Below are 21,869 nucleotides of genomic sequence, written 5' to 3' on the forward strand. Positions count from 1 at the left end.
GTCCGATAGGGTTCCATATACCTTTAGGGTTTGGACCCTATATAAGCATCTCTATAATGTGTGCAGAGGCTACGTGATTTCCACCAATATCACATAGAAGTTTTACCATTAGAAAAGTGGTAACTCTAACCCTAAAGAGAGTTACTATAAGAAGATAAATGCTTCAAGTTTTTAGCCTGTGAATCAAGTTTGTGCTCATCTTTGGTGATTGTAATACCTGCTTATCGTCGAGTTGAAAACGTTGTTGCTGCTGCTACTGCTTGTATTCCTTGTCCTTGCTAATCGGAGTTCAACTACAAGGTATTTACCGATACCCGCTTCCGCTTTAATCGTATAAACTCTGATAGTTATAGAGTCACTAATATGCTAATGTTGTTTGTTTATACAACCCCGAGTCATCACCCAAGGACACCAAAGAATCGATTGAGCATATATCAGAAAATGAACTGAGGAATGCTGCGGCAGGGTTGATCTTAACCAGCGTGAATTAAAAGAAAATGGTACAAATTTTTCTAGTTAATTACTTTTTTTTTTTGGAAATTGAAAAGAGTAGTTACTACAACCATGGTACTCATTTTACCCGGCTTCACCAAGGAATTCGAAGTAGAAAATGGTGCTTTTCTCATGCAACCAGGGAGACCCATCGCATTTTTTAACAAGGCCATGGGTCTACGTAACAAAGCTTTATAAATTTATGAAAAAGGGCTGTTGAGTTACTTGAGTATTATTGTTGTGGATGTTAACTATTGGCGCTCTTTATGTAAAATTAACAATTGAGATACATGCATTCAACTGGTTGCGCCCGAGCTTTGTAGACAGAGAAGTTATGCAAATGTTTGGGAATTAAGATTACTGTAGTCTTTTTTTGTGTAATAATCTCATTTGATTTTTTTCTAATTTTTCTTTTTAAATAGTTTCCGAACATAAAGTTAATATTTGACCAAGGCAATCACAGTCAACAACCAATCCAGATATCGAACACTAACATCGGATAAATGTTAGACCGAACATTAAACCTGGTCAAAACATCAATTATCCCTTTTCCGAATTATGTAATGAATATTTTCTTTATAAAAATCGCATAATCGGTCTATACTTACATTTAACATCCGTTTTTGGTAATCGGTTTAATTGGATAAGTATTAAGAACTGATTTTGGGTATTAAACTTCAAATACAAACATCAACAATGTTTACATTTGACCTCCGCAACTCCGTCTCAGTTCCTATCGATTGTTGCATTTTAGTCCATACTCCGTTTGATTAATATTGTAAGATCCTTTTTCTGTTTAAGTTAATCACAGTGAGGTCCTTTTGCCGATTGGTTAACCAAATTCCGTTATGGGCAAGATTTTTCATTTTCGCTTGCTTGCCTTAAAAGAGGGGTAGATTATGTTAATATTAATCACTACCTTGGCCTTTGCCCAAGTAAGATTAAGAGAAGTTTAGTGTAGAAAGCAGTAGGGTTATGCTCTGTAAGCATTAGATATGGGATTAATGAATTATATCGAATTGCTTTATTTTATTTAGTCACAGATGCCTAATCAAATCAGAAACATTATTATTTCTAGGCTAAGCCCGGTTAGTTGATAGGCTTCCCAAAGGATGGCTCGGCCCGGCGACACCTCTTGGTGCATTTAATAGACACTGTCAGACTTTTTTGTTCACGGACACGTGAGATACTAATGGGTGACACCCACATCCGGGGTTTCTTAGCCATACGGCGGGATTTTGCCTTTAAAGTCTAAAAACCCCAATTCCGATTTCAAAATCATCATACCAAAAACAGCATACGTTTGGATTTTCTTCATTTCTTTTTAGAAATAAAAAGAAAGAATCATGATAGACATAGAGTTTAGAGAAGAAAGAGAGGAGGGGGAGCTCAACTCTGGGTTTCAATCTCTTCTCAGGTTTCACACTAACTGTTTGTAATTTCAATTTCAATTTCAATTTCTACTTATGTGTGTATTGTTCTCTGTATTTCATTTTCCCCAATTGGGTGTTTGTTCGTCAATTTCAAAGTTCTGTCAATGAATGTAAATTGATGATTTGATCAGTTTTCCTAATCTGGGTTTGGATTGGATTTATCATAAATTGGGTTTTTTGGGGGATTTGGTAGTTGTTTGCTAGTTCTAGGGTTTCTCAATTGGGCATTGTTTCATTTTTAGTTGGTGATTGAGTTTTAGGGTAGGATTTTGAGGTGAAATAATGGGTTTGTGGGTAGTTGCTGCTGGTGATAAGTAAGGTAGCTGCTACTTGCACAACAATCAGATGTTACAAATGCCTCTTGAGTTTATTTTGAGGAGATTATTATTTTGGTTTATTTACACTTGTATGGAGCTGAATTATTGAATGTTTTTGCAACCCAGCAGTTAGGTCTTAATTATTATGTGGTTGCCCTGTTTCAGTGGTTAGCACAATATGATGCTAAGTGCGAATGCAAAAAAGCGGAGAAACAGACATTCAAAACAAAATTGGAAAAACAAAGTGGAGAGAAGAAAGTTGGAAGCAGAGGGTAAGGCTCAGATACCAACAAATGATGAAGAAATTGGTCAGGTGGTACCAAATGATGATGAAGGTGCTCAAGAATTTGATCACTGCCCTGACGACATAGACTTGTAAGTCAAGAAGATGTAACTTGTTGTTTGATTTGAGGGAAAGTATGCAATTTTAAGCGGTTAATCTAATTTTTCTTCCTTTAAATGCAGCTGTACTGTGAAGATTCGCCGAGAGAAAGTCGAATACAGTATGGAAGAGGTTGAAAAGCTCAAGGTTAATTCATTTACATATATTCCAACTTGAGCATTTGAGTTTTTTTTTTTTTTTTTTAAAACAAGGGGTAAATACTATTGAAATGGGAAAAAGGAGAAACAAGAAGCCTAAAACCCCAGTTTGAGTAACAGCTTACAACAGTAATTACAATTTAAAACTGCTTCCCAACTTATAATCATGTCTCGGAAGGAAAGCAAAGCGAATCAGTTGGGAATGGAACCCTATTGGAAATTGTATCTTTTCACTCCGTTGATTATCTCGTGCTTGTCTCTGTGTCACTTTCTCGACATTGCCCTCCGGTTTCTTTCCAGCCAGATGGTCCAAAATGTAACTGCTGGAATGATTGGCCACACTTTCCCCCCCTTTTTCTTTTCCTCTGTTTATAGACCAGTCTTGAAAGTGTTCTTTAATTGTTGACTTATAACACCACTGAATTCCGTGACTTTCTGTAAGATAGCCCCAAACTTCCTTTGTAAAGCTACATTACAAAGACTGCACATTGAGTTTCCTAATTCACGCCCCATTTTAGTATATTGTCCAAGTTGCTATTGCATTGTGCCAGACAAATCACATAAAAGCTTGCACTTTAGGAGGGACATTTTTCACCCAGATCCAACTAACCATTTATAGCCCATCCTTAACTTCCTCCACAAAATTAGGTGGGTCACCCAACATTAACAACAACATGTTGATTTCTTGCATTTCTTCTCTGTTTGGATGCCTTTTCAAAGATAACTCCATCCGCCATTCTCCACTAGGTCAGCTACTTCTGCATATTTATCTACAGCTGGCATTTGAGTTTGTTAATATATTGCTTCATGGTTGTCTGAAATTTTCTTTGCGGAGAACTAGGTTATATATCTGTGTATCATTTTTTTCTGCAAGTGTGGTTAATATCACTGTTATCTCAGATTTTAATATCATTTTCATGTGATGCAGGAATTAGTGAGGAAATTACGTTGCTTTACCAACAACAAGAGAAAAAAGGGTACATGGTCAGAGTTGCTAAAGCTTGGAAAAGACGTTTTCAAAGCGTGTCGGACTGGTGAAGACTTGCGACTCAAATGGAGAAGCATGAAAACTGCAGGACTGGTGGATTAGGAATCGGAGGTACAAGAATGAAAGAAACTTTGAAAACAATGGGTGCTTTTTGTTTGTGAAGACGTTGTTTTTATTTTGTATAATCAACGAGGAATACTTTCATATGCGATAGTGTTCTTCCCTTTTATCTAAAATGAATTCTGGAATCACCTTACTTTTCCTGAGCAATAAAGTCATCCTGTTTGTGTCTGCTCCACTTCACCTTTTAGTGAATCCCATTTGCTGCGAAATTGGCAAGAGATGGGGTTCCGAAAGCAATGGGGCAGTTTGCTGCTGAAATGTCTGCTCCCTATTGGTTACTGCTTTGTCCAATGCTGGTGCCGCGCCACCATTTTTGTGATTGAAAGTTCTCTTAAAGTGCGACACCACCATTCAGAAATTTCTACAGGCTGCATATTATTCGCATTTGAAGGCATCTCCCCTCCAGGACTCATTTGTAACTGGAGTGTGGAACTGGATAACTGGAGACATTTACATCCATGATCCATCAGACAATGTTGCCTCTAATTCAGTGTTTCGGGAAAGGGCTGTGTGGTTAGAATTGGTGCAGAAAATCTAAATTCTTCATCTTAGCAAAACTACAGCTCGCCAAAATCGTTTCTGCCGTTTTTTTTGCAAATGTATCCATACTCAAATATTTTAACGTTGACCACCACTGAAAGTCAAAAATGGTCAAAATGAAGACCCGCACTCTCTCTCTCTTTCACCTTGTGGATTTGAAATTTGAAATTTATCTTGGGTTCAGCAATCTCCCGCTCAAGGACATGGACATCTCTCTATTTAGATCTTATCCACCCCTCTCTCTCTTGGATTCCACTCACTACTTTCTCTCTCAATCTAGATCTAGATTTTGGATTTCAACAACCAAATAAACCATCCCCAAATTTCTTCTTCTTTTTCTACATCTATGGAGTTCACTCTCTGAGTCATATAAACAAACACTTTCAAGCCGTTTTTCACTCATGATCTATCTTGGTTTCTACCTCGGAGATTGATTCTTCTTTCTTTCAAAGAGATATTGGTGGTGCTGTACAAGATCTTTAAGTGTTTTTCAAGCTGATGATTGATGTCCTCTTCTACTGAGTCATATTTTTGCACCACCAACACACAGGAATAATAAGGTTAATGACTCTTTTTTGAACCAGAATTATTATTGTTATGATCAGCTCAATCCTTGTTTCTTATTAGTTGATGTGACTTCGGGTAATCATGTATTTTAGCTGTTTGTGTAGTGTTAAGTGTTTCATGTGTTCTAATTTAATAGCCAGTTCAAACTAGTTATCTATGACTTCCTGTGAAACGAACCAGTTACCTTTGCATAGATGCACCTTAATTACACTATTAATTACACTATTCATACAAATTACAAAAATGGGTGCTCATTGTTTTAAAGATTCCATCTCTTATAGCGTTTTAAGGTATATTTGGAAGTACTAATAATAATTGCTTATTATGATGTGCAGCTAGGAACACAGCTATAACCACATAGTCGTCGATGTGCAGCGTCCAACACCCTGTATCCACACAGCCCGATGTGCAGCCCGAACACAGCCATAACCGCCCTGCCCGATGTGCTGCGTCGAACACAGCCGTAGCCACACAGCCCGATGTGCAGCTCGAACACAGCCAAAACTGTGAACCGAAGCGCTGTGCATTGAAGCGCTATGAGGCAACATGTTGTGAACCGCCGTGCATTGAAGCGCAGTGCGGCCAGCTGTGAACCGAAGCGCTGTGCATCGAAGCGCTGTGAACCGGAACACTGTGAAACGAAGCGCTGTGCATTGAAGCGCAATGAGGCCAACCGCTGTGAACCGACTGTGAGTTGAATTGCTATAAGCCAAAGAAGTATGTGCTGATAGCTAATGCTGAGGTATGTTTATATTGTAATAATCTTCTTTTTGAGTTTTTGATTGTGTACTTCAATGACTATTGAAGAATCAAATACTAATAATAAAGCTTTGCTTCTTTTCCATTGTAGGCTGGTTGGCGTTGGCGAGGCTTGCACATTAATCTTGCTGCTCCATTGACTTATTGCCGTGCTTTTGTTGCTAAGGTATTTGTTTTGTTTCCTTTCTCTTCCTCTTCAATTAACTTAGTTTTGAGTAAATGTATTTTTCAGAAAAGTTAAATTCAGAACCTTTATATGTGTTTACCAACTGAATTGCTTTCTATAGTTCATGGGTATGCTATGAAAACTCCGAAAAAACAAACTTAACATTTTGTTCATGGCTTGTTGCACACAGTCATGAAGTTTCTAGGTAGCCACTCAAAATTCTTAATGTTAAAAACTGCTGAAAAAATTTCAGTAGCTTATGATTACATACATAGATGCATTTACGTTTATTCAGTAGCTTATGATTACATACGTAGATGCATTTACGGTTATTTTGATGGTAGTTCACTACAAGCTTTTAAACATTTAATTTGATCGTTTGATTTGTTAGAATCACTTGTTACTAGCATTTGTCCCAGAATCTAATCGCTTTGCGAATACCTTGTTCAGGTTAAGCATATATTTGAGGAAATCTGTATCAACCTTAAACGAAACTTTGCACAGCTTTGTGCATCTCTAATATGTTAAATGTTTCATGTGTTCTAATTTAATAGCCAGTTCAAACTAGTTATCTATGACTTCCTGTGAAACGAGCCAGTTACCTTTGCATAGATGCACCTTAATTACACTATTCATACAAATTACAAAAATGGGTGCTGATTGTTTTAAAGATTCTATCGCTTCTTGCGTATTAAGGTTTATTTGGAAGTACTAATAATAATTTCTCATTATGATGTGCAGCTTGGAACACAGCTATAACGACGTAGTCGTCGATGTGCAGCGTTGAACACCCTGTATCCACACAGCCCGATGTGCAGCCCGAACACAGCCATAACCGCCCAGCCCGATGTGCTGCGTCGAACACAGCCGTAGCCACACAGCCCGATGTGCAGCTCGATCACAGCCAAAACTGTGAACCGAAGCGCTGTGCATTGAAGCGCTATGAGGCAACATGTTGTGAACCGAAGCGCCGTGCATTGAAGCGCAGTGCGGCCAGCTGTGAACCGAAGTGCTGTGCATCGAAGTGCAGTGAACCGGAACACTGTGAAACGAAGCGCTGTGCGTTGAAGCGCAATGAGGCCAACCGCTGTGAACCGACTGTGAGTTGAATTGCTATAAGCCAAAGAAGTATGTGCTGATAGCTAATGCTGAGGTATGTTTATATTGTAATAATCTTCTTTTTGAGTTTTTGATTGTGTACTTCAATGACTATTGAAGAATCAAATACTAATAATAAAGCTTTGCTTCTTTTCCATTGTAGGCTGGTTGGTGTTGGCGAGGCTTGCACATTAATCTTGCTGCTCCGTTGATTCTTTGCCGTGCTTTTGTTTCTAAGGTATTTGTTTTGTTTCCTTTCTCTTCCTCTTCAATTAACTTAGTTTTGAGTAAATGTATTTCAGAAAAGTTCAATTCAGAACCTTTATATGTGTTTACCAACTGAATTGCTTTCTATAGTTGATGGGTATGCTATGAAAACTCCGGAAAAAAAAACTAATCATTTTCTTCATGGCTTGTTGCACACACTCATGAAGTTTCTAGGTAGCCACTCAAAATTCTTAATGTTAAAAACTGCTGACAAAATTTCAGTAGCTTATGATTACATACATAGATGCATTTATGTTTATTCAGTAGCTTATGATTACATACGTAGATGCATTTACGGTTATTTTGATGGTAGTTCACTACAAGCTTTTAAACATTTAATTTGATCGTTTGATTTGTTAGAATCACTTGTTACTAGCATTTGTCCCAGAATCTAATCGCTTTGCGAATACCTTGTTCAGGTTAAGCATATATTGTTGATATTATATGAAATCTGTTTCAACCTTAAACGAAACTTTGCACAGCTTTGTGCATCTCTAATATTAATTCTGATTCAATCTTGCAAAGTCAGTTGTTGTCAATTCTTTAACATGGGCGGCATCCGCTCTTAGATCAACTAATTATTAGTTCTTTAAGTGCTGAATATAGGCGTATTTAAACGTATTTTCCTTTCTTATTATTATCAGTTGTTGTCAATTGCTAAGGTTTCCTCTTGACTTTTATAGCTTTGAACCAAAATGCTGGGAACGGAAATGCTCTGGGTCAGAAGACTGTGAGCCGAAAAACTTTGCCAATAGCTGTATGTTGAAGTTGTTAATATTCCTAACTCCATTTTTATGCTTATTTGCATAAATTCCCTACTGACTTGAGTGTTGGAATATCTTTTTTGGTTCTTGCAGGTCTCGCCTACCCAACCTCTGACATTTCAAAATGGAGGGTTATCCAAAAGAATACCAAGTTGTAAATATTCAATTCTTATGTTTACTATATTCTGCATAATTTCCCTACTGACTTGAGCGTCGGAGTATCTTTTTTGTTTGCTGCAGGTCTCGCCTTCTCAATACTAAGACATTTTCAACAAGGAGGGTTGTTGAAACAGAATGCTGGTGCATCCTGGTGCAAAACGAACTAAAATCCCGATTTCTGGTTGACATTGGGTGCAGTTTTTGTTTTTTCTTCAGAGTTTTCATTTCGTAATTTTGTTAGTTCGTTGTATGTTGGAAGTCAAGATCCTGTAATCCTCTTATATTCTTTGAGTTGGAGAGTGGTACAATAAACTGAGACAAGTCATTTAATCACTGAATGCACTCATGTATCACCCATTCTCGCATATGGTGCTGAATTTTTGATGCTGATGCCATCTTTGTTTTTGCTGTGTTGGTTTAGTGGTTCAAGGGGAAGATGGTGTTTCTTCACTTGTTAATCTGTGCGATGGGTTCTTTGATGTCTCCTACTTCTATTGTACCTGCAACTTTCTGAGGGAGTTGAACTATGGCTGTTTAAGTGCCTGGCAGTATTTGGGATTGTGAGAATGTGTTGTTTCTCTCATACAAGGCTAGTAAGATTCATCCTTCCCCATTCTGGATATTTAGCCGTTCTTCATCTCTTGGTTCTGTGACATTTGCAGGTAGTTTTGATTGTAAGCTGCAAGCTAATGGTGTTGTCTTCATCTCTTAGAAATCAGGAAGATGTTTGTGTGAAGTTATGCTATTGGAGTGTGCTCCGTTCGTAAAAGGTTCTCTGAAGATGGTTTTGCTGGACTCCTCATGGCAGCTGACATTTGGCAGTTTGTTATTCCCTTGTCTATTAACAGTTTGCTGTTTGAGAGTTTTGATTACAAGAACGAAGGTGCTTATTACGTTCTTGCAGAGTCGTAATATACTGAGCTGCTGTTGTTACTCACTCTGGTGCTGACTCTCTCAAGTTGTTAGCTAAGTTGATTTTGTCGCCGCTATTACTTCAAGAGAATTTGCATCCACAATTTACTTCTTAGGTAGCTGGTTCAGTAAGGGTGCCAAATTGTTGGTGCTGTGGGTTTACATTACTGTTGGTTCAGTTAAGAGTTCTATGGGCTGCCTTCATGTGTTTGCTAGCTAGTTCTGTTTTGTAGGGTCTGGGTGTGAGCTGTTGCAGTAAGTGGTTTTACCAGCTTGTTGAACTCTGCCCTCAACTCCAGATTTTTCTTATGGTTGTTTGCTTGGTCTTCTTGGGTTAAGTTCAGGCTAAATGGAGTAGTTTGTATTTCGCTAAATGGAGTGGTTTGTGTTTCTCTTTGGACTTCGTTTTTTTTTTTGGTTTGCTCTTATCTTCCTCCCCTGTTTCGTGTTTCTCTTTTATTTTTCTATGGAAGTGGAGTCTAAGGTCTGTGATCTTCACTGAATCATCATTAAGGAGACAATGTAACTACATACAATATTGGGTACCAAATTATAGCCAAAAGAATTAAGCAAGAAAAAGAATTAGCCAAAAGAAATGAACAATTGCCTCAAGCCTGTTTGGCAGTTTGATCTTCTGCATCAGCATTTGGTGCATTACGTTCAACTGAATTAACACTGTACCCTACTAAAACTCCAAAACCCATAGCTAGTGCCAACTTCTTCGTAATTTCTGAATCATTCAAGTACCTAAAAACACAAAAAAGGAAGAGTTATTTTCAAGCCAAGTTAATAAGGAACATCGAATAAAACAGATACATGTTATTTTTAAGAATGGCAGAGTCATCAGGAACACAAAAAAGTAGACAATGATGTAAGTTAATACCTCATCATTACAGTTGGACCACCAGTCTCAATATCTTCTATAATAGATTTCAGATATGGATCTTTCTTGACGGAAGTCATTAGTTCTTCCAGATCTTCTTGGGAGATAGATGAAGATCTTCTTGATTCACCCCCAACCTGCATAGAATTTGATCCGTTATTTATGCTTTCCTTGAACACCTAACACTCATATGAGTAAATAAATAAATAAATAAATCAAAAGACCATCATTATGTAAAACATATTGTTCTGGGATCATTTCCGTATTCAGTAGAAAGTATTCAACGTCGGAGTTGAACTAGTAACTGGAATCCTATATAAATCGATTTGACCAAATTCTATAAATGTTACGAATTCAGTTCGACCTTGTAGTTTCTATCAATTCAAATATTAGTTCATTATATATTCCGAGACTAACTGGGTATTACAAAGATAGCAGTTAGCAAGTGCCTTGCTAACCAGAGCTATTTACAGGTCTACCAAGAAAATGTTTATGTTGAAGACAAGAGTTCCCACTTATTCAAGAAAGTCATCTCATGTTGTAAAATCAAATAATCTAAGTTTTAAAACTGAAAACTCTTGTTTACATGCCAGGTTATATGTTGATTATTGGTTTAACAAGTTCAAGTGATACAAACTACTTTAGAGCTGAATTACTGAGCATAAATAAAACAGCTACCTCATCTGCCGGAAGAACCAAATTTTCCTTCTTGCAGAATTCCGAAATTGTCCGCTGGTTTTCCTCCACAATAACCTACAATCATGCACAAGAACGGAACATAAATCTTCAAGAAACTTGTAGCAAACATCAACAAATGTGCAAGGCAGAACAAACTCATTGAACAGTGCAAGGCAGAACAAGCTGCTACTACACAGGACCAGTTAGGTTGCCCGGATTTATCATTACCAGGATTGAACAACAATGCCTTTTGATATGACAAATTTACCCCTGATAGAGATGAGTGCCTAGGAATTATCAAGTTGGACACAAGAGCGAGACACTATATGCATCCATGTGATCACAATCTCAATGTTTCTCCAAAGAATAGGGCACAAGGGAAATAGCAAATAATCAACATCTACAGGATCTAGAGGTATGATAGTGGCAACACTTTTGGTAACTATTTCCTTTGCAGCTGCTTTTACACTACCCGGAGCTACACCAGTAAAGGCTCGACAACTTTGGCTAGAAGAATAGCTTTCAGAATTTTATTGTTTGCAATAATCTAAGTATGCTCCTATCCTGTTCGCCCTTGTTAAGCAACTTTTTGTATTTAGCTTCAAGAGCAAATTTAGACGCGAGTAGGATCTAACTGACGATTCATTATATGATATACAGTCTTATAGAAACAATAAATAAATATGGATGGCTACCCGTAAGAACTCTTAAGCTTCAAAAAAGTTTGTATCTATTGATATTGACTTCATTATCTCAGAATTAAGTAAGGAATGCCCAAATGAAAATCAATTGCACAGCTTCCTCTACAATAAAAGTTGAAGTAATTACCTCATTAGAAGGATGAGACCCTGGGTTTTCTTTCGATTCCTCTTGTAAGCACTGCAATGAAGAAGCATAAGTAATTAGATTCAGTAAGATCATGTATTCAGCCGGAGCTAGTTATTATAAATTTATAAGAATCTTCAAGTTCCTGCAACTAAAACCAATTATTATAAACATAAGTAATTACAGACAACTATCAAGCAACATGTTAAATAATTCAACCTTGATTTTCTCTTCCTTTTCCTCACTGTAAGCAGTTCTCTCCAGAAGATTTTTTAGAAATGAGCTGCATTCAAAGGGGAAAAGAAATTAGATTAACCACTTAAAATTACATACTCTCCTGGAAACCAAACAACAAATTAGATACTCTGGACTTACAAGTCTCTATAAACAATTTTATTAACATTTGGAACCATCTGATCCTTTTCTTCTTCAACATTTGCTCCCATCTGTTCCAACTTTCTTCTCTTCAATTTGATCTTCCAATTCTTTCTTGCATGTTGATTTCTCTGAATTCTGGCCTTCATACTTGGCTCCTTTTTCTTGGTCTCCCCAGTTTTGTTTGTATCCACTGCTTGTAAGTTGTCAATCTCTTGGTGTTCCATGCTGCAACCAACAACCCACAAATCCAATTCATCTCTTAAAAACACCATAAATCCTTTCTCTAAACTCATTCACCAAATAAAAATGAAAAATCAGCAGATAACATGGAAACCAAAAAGCCCCACAAAACCTAACATAATTGATGATGAATCTAACCCAAAACCCAGATTAGGAAAATTGATTAAACAATGAATTTTCATCAGATTTATAAAAATGGAACTCTCAAATTGACAAAAACAACACCCATTTGGGGGAAAACTGAAATAATGCAGAAATTGGAAAGAGTAAGTGAGTGTTCAAACCTGAGATGAAATTGTTGATACCCTGAGCTCCCCTTCGTCCTTTCTCTTCCTCTTTATTCTCTAACTCTCTGTGGGAGATCATTTTCTAATATAAAAAAAATCATGTATCTGTTTTTGGTATGAACGAATTTGAAATCGAATTTGGGTTTTTAGCCTAAAAAGGCAAAACCCCGCCATTATTAAAACTCAATTTCGCGGTTTCTTTAATCCTCTCATTGTGTGGTTGATAATCACTGTTTTTACCTTTCTCTCTCTCTCACTTCTCAAGTGGTAATTAATACTAATAATAACCATGGTGATAAATCAATCAAGCAGCTCAGCAGGTTCTGTGTTCGAGTCACACCACGATCATAATATTTTGTGTTTTTATTATTTTGATTGATTGTCTAATACCAAAAAAGAATAGGTTAATTGGAGATCTCAAAAAACAATTAGTGGCCTCACACTACAAGATAAAAAAGATCATGAAATAATATTTGGTGGCTATTTCTTATCCCATTATCTTTTGAATGCCAGAACTACTCCTAAATCATTAGTGTTAATTAAGTTAATTAAGTTAGTTAGTTGTTAGTTAGTTTAGTTTGATTAAAATCGGATTTAGGGATAACTTTTTGATAAAAGAAAAATTGTGCTTTTGTGTTGTGGAAAATGAGAAGTTGAGTTTTTGGGCGAATACTTAGGGTTTTTAGATATGAGCGATTCAAATGGAGGAAATGATGTTGGTAAAGGTTCAAATAACAAACATGATTGTGGTGATGGTAAGATTATCTTAAATTCTCTTATGGATTGTTCGATCCACTCTAGATGGTGCTCTAAGTCGTCGATCCATTAACACTATGCCACAACTCAGAGAAAGAGTCGTCAGTATCGAGAGGTGTATACCCCAACGACTCTGAAGAGTCGTCAATAAGTTGACACCAAAATTAACGACTCAAACCTACTCCATGTTATGAAAAATCGTCAGGGTAGTGTGATAAGCCATGACGAATCTAGCTAGCATGGGCCATCTAGAGTCGTTAATGTATTTTGTTTATACCCAGACGACTCTGAAACCAAACCAAAAACTCTCTGTAAATATAACTCTCTGGGTCGTCATAAGGATATTCATATAAATTGACGACCCTAACCTACCATTAAAAAGATACATAAGAATCGCCATGCCCGATATACACAAATATTAACGACTCTTTCTTTAGATTGCAAATAACGACTCTATGGTAACAGGTGACGACCCTCGAGTTTCAAATGATGACTCTATGGGACATAAGTTGACGCCACTTTCATTTTCTGGGAGAAAGACGTTTTTTTTTTTTGCACCTAGAGTCGTAAATGTTTAAAAAAATCGTTCAAAGAGGATCGTCATATGATTCTATACCATGGTAACGACTCTAATCTAGGTCAATTTTTTTTGAAATACCAGAAGAAGGGTCATTATCTTCTACAGCATATACCATAACGATTTTTCATAGTCTCTACATGCATATCTAGCGTCGTTAGGGCATATAATTATTCAGGTTGACGACCCTTCTTCTGTAACTGCAATTTTTTGGTTAAAAATCCTAATTTTACAATCAACACATCAAATTAAACGTAACCAATAAATAAATTAGGGGGTTATAGTTCACATACCTACCTGCTAATCAGGTAAAGAATGTATTTATTTATTTATCTTTTGATGTAGTCGTTAATGGTGGAAGAGTCGACAGGGATAGGGGGAGATGGGTTTTTTTTTTCTTTTTTTTTTTTTTGCATCTGGTAATGCATCAAGGGTAATATGATTATAAGATTAGTTATTAGTGAATGGCAAAATAGTCTTTTCACTATACTTTGGAACCCCCTATGATATTTGGAATGGGTATAAATTGGCTGAGGCCCCTAATTGTTTTTTGGGGGCCCCAATTAAACGAGGCAAAAAAAAAGGCCAAAAATGACTTGCAAAATTTGTCTAATTTAATTTGGGGCCATAAAAATTAAATGAGGGCCATGATATTTTGTTTACGCTGTAAATTTTTTCAGGCTATTAATCCTAAAGTGAAAATACTATTTTACCCTTTACTAAACCTAAATCTTAAAAATCAGTTAATCACTAATTAACCACCCTAATTAAGGCCCCCAATTTATACCCTAAACTAAAAGAGAAATCAATTTCATTCATCTTTATCTTCCTACCCTCCTCCTCATCTTCTCCACCACCACCACCACCATTAACGACACTCAAAAAAAAAAAAAAATTCTTCCACCGATTCATCGCGTATTCGTCGACGATAATACTTTAATCGACGATTAACTTATTCTATAACAATGGCTCGTACAAAGCATACCTCTAGAAAAGAAATTCAAAAACCTAATCTCGTTGATACGGTGAAAGCAAAGGTGGTCGAAAGAGCAACTTCGAAACCAAAAAAAAACGAAACCCAAGAAAGGCATGGATCCAATTAGAAGGTTAGTGAACTACAACCCAACTTCAATTTGACTTTTTGTCGTGTTTTAATTGTGCAATCGAGTTTGATAACTGACACTACACCAAATCTAGGTTTTTCTAACAATAAGATTCCTAACTAATTTTATTTTGGTAACTCAAACAATCCATTATAAATCTAGTAACTCTTGTAGAGTGTTAGCAACTTAAGTAATAGTTACCATAATTAGAAATTAATTCATAAAAACTAAATAACTATTCAAAGTGTGAGATCACTAGTTATACATGTCTAACAAATTTTTTACTAAATCACTATTATAACTATTCCTACCCAAAATCAGATGTCTACTAAAATCAACCCCATCTTCATAACTATTTATCATTTTCATTCGTAACACACTTGGACATAGCTAACACCATGATTTATTTTGAAATTTAGAAAATGCAAAATAGAATTTTAAGATTTTGTAAGTCTTTTGTTTGGAACCAACTAATTCGGCTAGAACCCTGAAATAACCTAAACCCGGAACAAAAGTTTGGGAATCCAAAATTTCAGTCCATATATTTTTCCCAGCCACCGTCGACAGAACCAAGGATACCAAACCAAACTCGAACGCAACATAGGGAATTTTTTTTCATCTCCTTCTATTTCAATCTCCTTCTGCACTTCAGATTGAAACCCATAGGAAGAGAAGAACCCAGTCAAACTCAAATGATCCTTCTTCGAATTAAACTCCAACTAAAGAAAACCGCATCTCATTCTTATGATTTCTCTCTACTCATCAATTTCAGGGAATTTGAAGAGATGAAGGTGATTTATTTCCGATGAAATTCGTTGGTTATTGTTGCTGGTATGATTTCTCTTCATCTTCTTTTTTTTCTTCTTCTTCGATTACTCTTATTACAGTTCTTAAATTATGAACCTAGGGTTTAAAGGGATTTTTAAAATTGGGTTCAAATTGGGGGTTTATGATTGTTGAATCTCTTAGTTCTTTTCTGTTTAAGGTGGTTATGGTTTAAGATGAACGAAATAGGGATGAAACGTGAGATAATTTTGTGAATATCAGAGAGTAGATGTTTTATACTTCCCTACTGCAATTATGAAATTAAGAAAATAATTTTTGATTCGTGATGGTTTACTCTATCTTTGTTGTCAGTGTAAATCATGATTATTGTACATTGTCTCATGTTGAATTAAAGAAATGGTTTAAAAAGGTTGCAGCAGCATTGGCAACTTTTTTGTGCAGTTTCTACAGGATGCTTATGTTAAGATTTTAGGGTGAATGTGTATTGTGGGAAATAGTTTGTAAGTTGAAGGGCGAAAGCCTCATTGTAACCTCAGTCATTGTAGGAAGTTGTAGATTATATCTGCCTATTCTGGTGTTTGGGTCGACTTCACTTTTTGATATGAATCTTTTAATACATGATCTTGTGCTGATTTAATTATCTGGTCGTAGAGCAATTTTTTCCGTAGGTAAACTTATTACTGGTTTTAAGAACTCGTTATCACAATTTGGGATTTTGAGCAGGATTTTTATTGTTGTCTTATAAGTGTGGAGCTTTGAGTTTAATGCTATTGTTTTCTAAAATGATGCAGTGCATTGGGATGTAATTTCATGAGCTTATTTGTTTGTGTCTGTATGCCCACGACGTTGCTTGCATGATCCATGATTTCCACTTTTGATATTTCATGCCCAAAAGACTAACCTACTCTGATAAGCAGAGCGTCCTTTGAAGGTAGCTATATTGTGGTAAATTTCTTTTCATCTGACGAACAGAATGTGGAAATGGGTTTTGACCCTCTAAAGACCCTGTAAACAGGACTATCATTTGGCACATGTGTTTAATTGATATGCATTAAATGTATGAGTAATTTTTACCAGATGTTTGATTTTGGTTTATTTTTCCTGTGCTTATTTGATATAATACAAGAAATTTCATTCTAAGTGTTATTTATTTTATAGGGAAAAGCTTCAACTCAGCAAAATGTCTTTTGTGCATTGGCTTGGAGTTGGTCTTCAATATCACTTCAGTCGAGCAGAGGTGCTATTGAATCTCAAGATCCGAAACGAGCCGTGCAAACCTGGCGCCCACTTCATCACACTTGAAAAGATCAATGGTGAGGAGGAGAAGCTCTATAAAGAAATTAAGGTAATCATATATGATGACCATCTTTGACTGCTGTACATGTACCCTACAATGTTGTTTACCAAATGCAGTCGAATCCCTTCTACGCGTATGAAGCCATCTCACTTGTATACTCGAACTGATCTCAAGCTCATCAGAAACAGTGTTCACCAAGAGGTTAGTTGTTATTCTCCTGGGTGAATGTGTAATCTATAACAGATCTGCTGAAAGTGGTAAGGATGCTTTTATGGTAGTTGATGTCATCAGCCAGAAGATTGGTCTTTACTGCATACTTCCTAAAATTTGAAGTGACACAGAAGAGGTTTCCTTCGATTTCTCGAACAAGGTATGTTTTGGTTTAAAAGATTTATCTTCAATTTCATTTTTCCCATTGCACTCTTCGTAAAGATTCTTTAGTCCTATCCTTTTACTGTACCTATTGTCCCATTGGAAATCGTAAAGTAAATGTTGCCGAACTTCCATAGACACCCAAACCTCTGTGTACATGTGCCCATTTTTATTTTTATTTTTCCTTGCAGGAGTCCGTCCAGTTTATAGAAAATCTTGCATGCCTGTACAGTTTGATACATTACGTTTCTGTAACACCAAACAACTGTGACTTCTTGACTAATACATGAGCAATATTTAGTGTATGCTGAATCCACATTGTTTTGTTATGTTTAATCAACTGAGGAGAGTGGATTACGGAAGTTAAACTTGCAAACTACTATTTACTTTATACTGATGATTTCCCATTTGTCGTCAGTCCTGGTCCTAGTTCTAGATCAAGTTTAATTAAACATTTTGTTGTTTGGTGCTGCTGTTGCTGGTGAAACTCTTGATGTCAGTTGGAGTAACATTTTATCTTCCTCCACATTGCAACTGATAATGATGATGAAATACAACCTTTTACCCTGTTTTTTCTTCTGTTTCTAGAGAGAAAGAGGAAATGGGGTTTTTATTGATAGACCGAGAGAATGTTGTTCAGTCAGTCATGGGCATTGGAGCTTGATATGATTATGTTAGAATATTCTCTAGTTTATACTAAAATCTTGGCTTGGTTCTTTGTCTTGTTCTTGTTTTAGTAGTTACATGTTCAGGTTTTTATGTACATTTGCTATTTATATGTAGAATTTTTCAATTTGGTTGTATTGGTAGGAGGATTTCAAACAAAGAGGAGCAACTCATGGAATTTGCTGAGGGAAGTGATAGGAGTTTGCAGAAAGTGATGGACCTAATGGAAGTGGTGGTGGCATTATGGACTAACTAGGGGTCTGTATTCAGTTTTCTTCGGGTTTATATTTAAAACTTGCAGACTAGTATTTGTTTTATGTTGATGTTGGTTCAATAAGCGCAATGTTGTTCTAAGTGACTTTTATAGAGCAATAAAAGAAAATATGTTAATTGTTCAAGATTTTAACAAGCTGTCATTGTTTATTTGGAGTAAGTTAGAGGAAAGCTAAAGCTGCTGGTAAATAAATTTGTACTTGAAATGAAGGATACATGATTTTGTAAAACAAATTTTTTAAACAAATTTATGGATGCCAAAGAAAAGATTGTACCTTGATCAATAGTATTGTGAACCTCATTCGTTATAATTAGTGAAAAGGAAATACATCTTCGGCTGATCACTAATGTAAGAATCTCATTCGTTATAATTTTATTATCGAAAATTTAACCAATATTATTTATCGGTATAATCCTCAATCTGTCATAAGTTAAAATTATAATCTTTAGAACGAATGTTCATTCTTGATCAAATATCAGAATTTCATTCGTAACAACGAAATATCCGAAGCGTATAAAAAAATCGAATTCGAATCTACCGATGAGGAACTCGAAACTGCTGATTTTGTACACTTTTATTTCTTCGGTCTCGTGTTTTAGATGGATTCCCGATTATAATTTAGACCGACCTTGTTATGCGAAACCTACTATTTGATTCAGACAAGTGCATTATAATATCTTTCAAGACACGAGTTTGTGTGTTGTTGTCCAATGAAATACCCAAAGCTTATAAGAAAATTAGATCCGAGTCACTGAAACAGATGAGAACTCGAGATCAACCGAGAATAGCCACTGTGTAATTGCATCGAACAGGTAACCTTTGGATTGAACCAACTGTAACCAAAAAGAGTTCTGTAAATTCATTTTGAGGACAGATTTTTTGTTTAACGAGCTTCAAACAGAGTTCAGTAAATAAATTTTGAGGAAAGGTAACCCAATATTTGATTAATGGAATTAACTTATTATATTTTGATGAAATTTTGAAAAGTTAGGACTTTATGATTTAATCAATTTTAAGTGTCAGCTTATAATTTCGAGTAGTGTGATCTGTAACTGTAAGCATAATCCTCTTGACTTGTTTAAATTAGATTCCCTGTCATCCATGTAATGTACGATCCTCATGGTTCTAGACAGTGTCAGCTTATAATTTCGAGTAGTGTGATCTGTAACTAAATATACAATCCTACCAAAAATGAGAGTATTTTCGAAATACAGAACTTTGGATTTTGGTCTTATGAAGGTTCAAAAGAAACACACTTTTGTTCAAAAGAACACACTTGTGTGTCACCTTTTTCTCTAAAACATCTAAACAATGATTAATTTGAAGCTAAGATTTCAGTGACATGTTCCTAATATAAAAATATACAATCCTACCAAAAATGAAAGTATTTCGAAATACAGAACTTTGGATTTTGGTCTCATGAAGGTTCAAAAGAAACACACTTCTATTCAAAAGAACACAGTTGTGTGTCACCTTTTTCTCTAAAACATCAAAACAACAATTAATTTGAAGCTAAGATTTCCGTGGCATGTTCCTTATATAAAAATATATAATCCTACCAAAAATGAAAGTATTTCGAAATACCGAAATTTGGATTTTGTTCTTATGAAGGTTCAAAAGAAACACACTTCTGTTCAAAAGAACACAGTTGTGTCTCACCTTTTTCTCTAAAACATCAAAACAACAATTAATTTGAAGCTAAGATTTCCGTGGCATGTTCCTTATATAAAAATATATAATCCTACCAAAAATGAAAGTATTTCGAAATACAGAACTTTGGATTTTGGTCTTATGAAGGTTCAAAAGAAACACACTTTTGTTCAAAAGAACACACTTGTGTGTCACCTTTTTCTCTAAAACATCTAAACAACGATTAATTTGAAGCTAAGATTTCGGTGACATGTTCCTTATATAAAAATATATAATCCTACCAAAAATGAAAGTATTTCGAAATACAGAACTTTGGATTTGATATGGACATATTGCAATTAGCGGAGAGGTTGGTTTTGACTTGAAGTGTATGTTTTTGACTAATTGTTGTTTTTTATGTTATGTACCTGAAATTTTTTCGTGCTATCTTGTTAAATTAAATAGCGCGGATAGAAACGGTGAGCTTATGGTTCCACCTTCAGCTATAAATGCGGCTTACATTTCCTGCGTCCGCAACTCGAGTTAAGGTTAGCATCAATCATGCTTCATGGTTATATGTTCTGTGATGCTACTCTAGATGTGTTGATGATAATTTATCTATTTTTGTTGGATACTGAGTGGTTTGAGGCAGTACGCCCTGTCCTAAGAGAGATGGCTCTTGCTGGTCTTGTTCACCTGGATGCAAAGCAAGAAGCAAGTTACCCAACATATATTTACTTTGTTGCTCAAAGTTGTAGGAAAGAGTGAGTTAAATTATCTCGCTTAGATTACTTACTTTCAATAGGGTACAAACTTCACTATCTAGATATCTGCATAATGTGCTTGGGTTTTGATCATTTTTGTTACATAGGTGCTCCTGAATTATCTAAAGAAGCTGCTGGTGTTTGCTTATGGTCATTGAGTCAAAACACAGATATTTACAAATAATGGTAAGGAGTTCTTGTTGCTCCTGCAGTCTGTATCAATTTGCTAACTGATCATTCTACTTTTAATAGTGAGTTGGTTTTAGTTTATCCGAGATATTGGGATCTCTAAAACATGTGCGACTGCAGGACAAGGTGTACTTAAAAAGCTAGCGAATGAATGATTGCAGCACTCTACTAGATACATTATTTTAATTCGAATCAACTACTCAGTCTACGCAGAATATCATATTTAAAAGATTTATCTTGTTTATATTGACAAGTCAGGAATTCTTGATATCGCAAACCTTGTTGTCTTTGATGCAGAAATACATCATCCCACGGCTTGCAAATTGCTATGCTAATTCCTGGTTCTATCAGATATCTAAGGTACCCGATTTCAGTTTGTATATTAATTTGAGTACTTATGCCCCTACAAATTAGTCTTAGCTGCATGTTTGATTACCAAGCTGTTTGTTGCTGCTATTTTCAGGAAAAACTTCCTGTGCATAAAAGATTTAATGTTTGAACGCAGGGATTACATGGAGACTCAAATGTTGCACACCCACCATCCGAGCGGTCATATGTAGTGTACTTTTGATTTATTAATGCATGATGTAACCTTTAGATAGAATTACACTGATAGAAGTAGGTTGTTCATTATATTTTCCTAGTGTATCAACCTTGTAATTTAGTGAATGGTTGCATAAATTCACTGGATATGAATATGAATATATGGATGTAATTGTAATTTCACAAACAAGAATGATTATAAATTTGCAGTTTCATAGTTCGAATTTGAGAATATACTGCCTGACAATTTCAGGTGATCGGAACCTGGCTTTCTCAGGTGACCGGAACTGGGCATTTACAGGTGAAATCCCTGCCCGGAATCACCTGAAAGGGCCTCTTTTTTTAATAAAATATAACAATTTCCTAATGGAGTAAACGTGTTACTGAATTTTGGAAAACTAAACACTTGTCATCTCTTTAATGGTCATTTTAATAGTAATAGAAAGAGTTAGCAATGGTAATAACACAAAATTTATATTACAAAGTAAATATGAAGT

At 35.8% G+C, this 21,869-nt stretch overlaps 2 protein-coding genes and 2 long non-coding RNA genes across 4 annotated transcripts; 3 read left to right on the forward strand and 1 right to left on the reverse strand.

Moving 5' to 3' along the window:
* The first annotated feature begins 1,711 nt into the window (after positions 1-1,711).
* On the forward strand, positions 1,712-4,061 carry LOC113337281. The gene is made up of 4 exons (XM_026582992.1): positions 1,712-1,909; positions 2,408-2,617; positions 2,708-2,771; positions 3,711-4,061. The coding sequence occupies exons 2-4, from the start codon at positions 2,421-2,423 to the stop codon at positions 3,870-3,872; spliced, it is 423 nt and encodes a 140-aa protein (XP_026438777.1). The 5' UTR covers positions 1,712-1,909; positions 2,408-2,420; the 3' UTR covers positions 3,873-4,061.
* A 650-nt stretch (positions 4,062-4,711) lies between these two features.
* LOC113337272 lies at positions 4,712-9,553 on the forward strand. The gene is made up of 7 exons (XR_003354154.1): positions 4,712-4,993; positions 5,336-5,742; positions 5,851-5,925; positions 6,667-7,078; positions 7,187-7,261; positions 7,974-8,047; positions 8,148-9,553. It is a non-coding gene; the product is annotated as an uncharacterized LOC113337272 (long non-coding RNA).
* On the reverse strand, positions 9,553-12,509 carry LOC113337271. The gene is made up of 7 exons (XM_026582980.1): positions 12,414-12,509; positions 11,887-12,114; positions 11,731-11,794; positions 11,515-11,565; positions 10,687-10,761; positions 10,009-10,145; positions 9,553-9,872 (listed from the first exon to the last, which is right to left on the reverse strand). The coding sequence occupies exons 2-7, from the start codon at positions 12,111-12,113 to the stop codon at positions 9,734-9,736; spliced, it is 693 nt and encodes a 230-aa protein (XP_026438765.1). The 5' UTR covers position 12,114; positions 12,414-12,509; the 3' UTR covers positions 9,553-9,733.
* A 7,701-nt stretch (positions 12,510-20,210) lies between these two features.
* LOC113337279 lies at positions 20,211-21,601 on the forward strand. Its single transcript, XR_003354158.1, has 5 exons — positions 20,211-20,246; positions 20,342-20,640; positions 20,748-20,826; positions 21,127-21,189; positions 21,293-21,601. It is a non-coding gene; the product is annotated as an uncharacterized LOC113337279 (long non-coding RNA).
* Positions 21,602-21,869: the final 268 nt, after the last annotated feature.

Source organism: Papaver somniferum, unplaced genomic scaffold (assembly GCF_003573695.1).
Source record: "Papaver somniferum cultivar HN1 unplaced genomic scaffold, ASM357369v1 unplaced-scaffold_158, whole genome shotgun sequence".
In the NCBI taxonomy this organism is placed as follows: domain Eukaryota; kingdom Viridiplantae; phylum Streptophyta; class Magnoliopsida; order Ranunculales; family Papaveraceae; genus Papaver; species Papaver somniferum.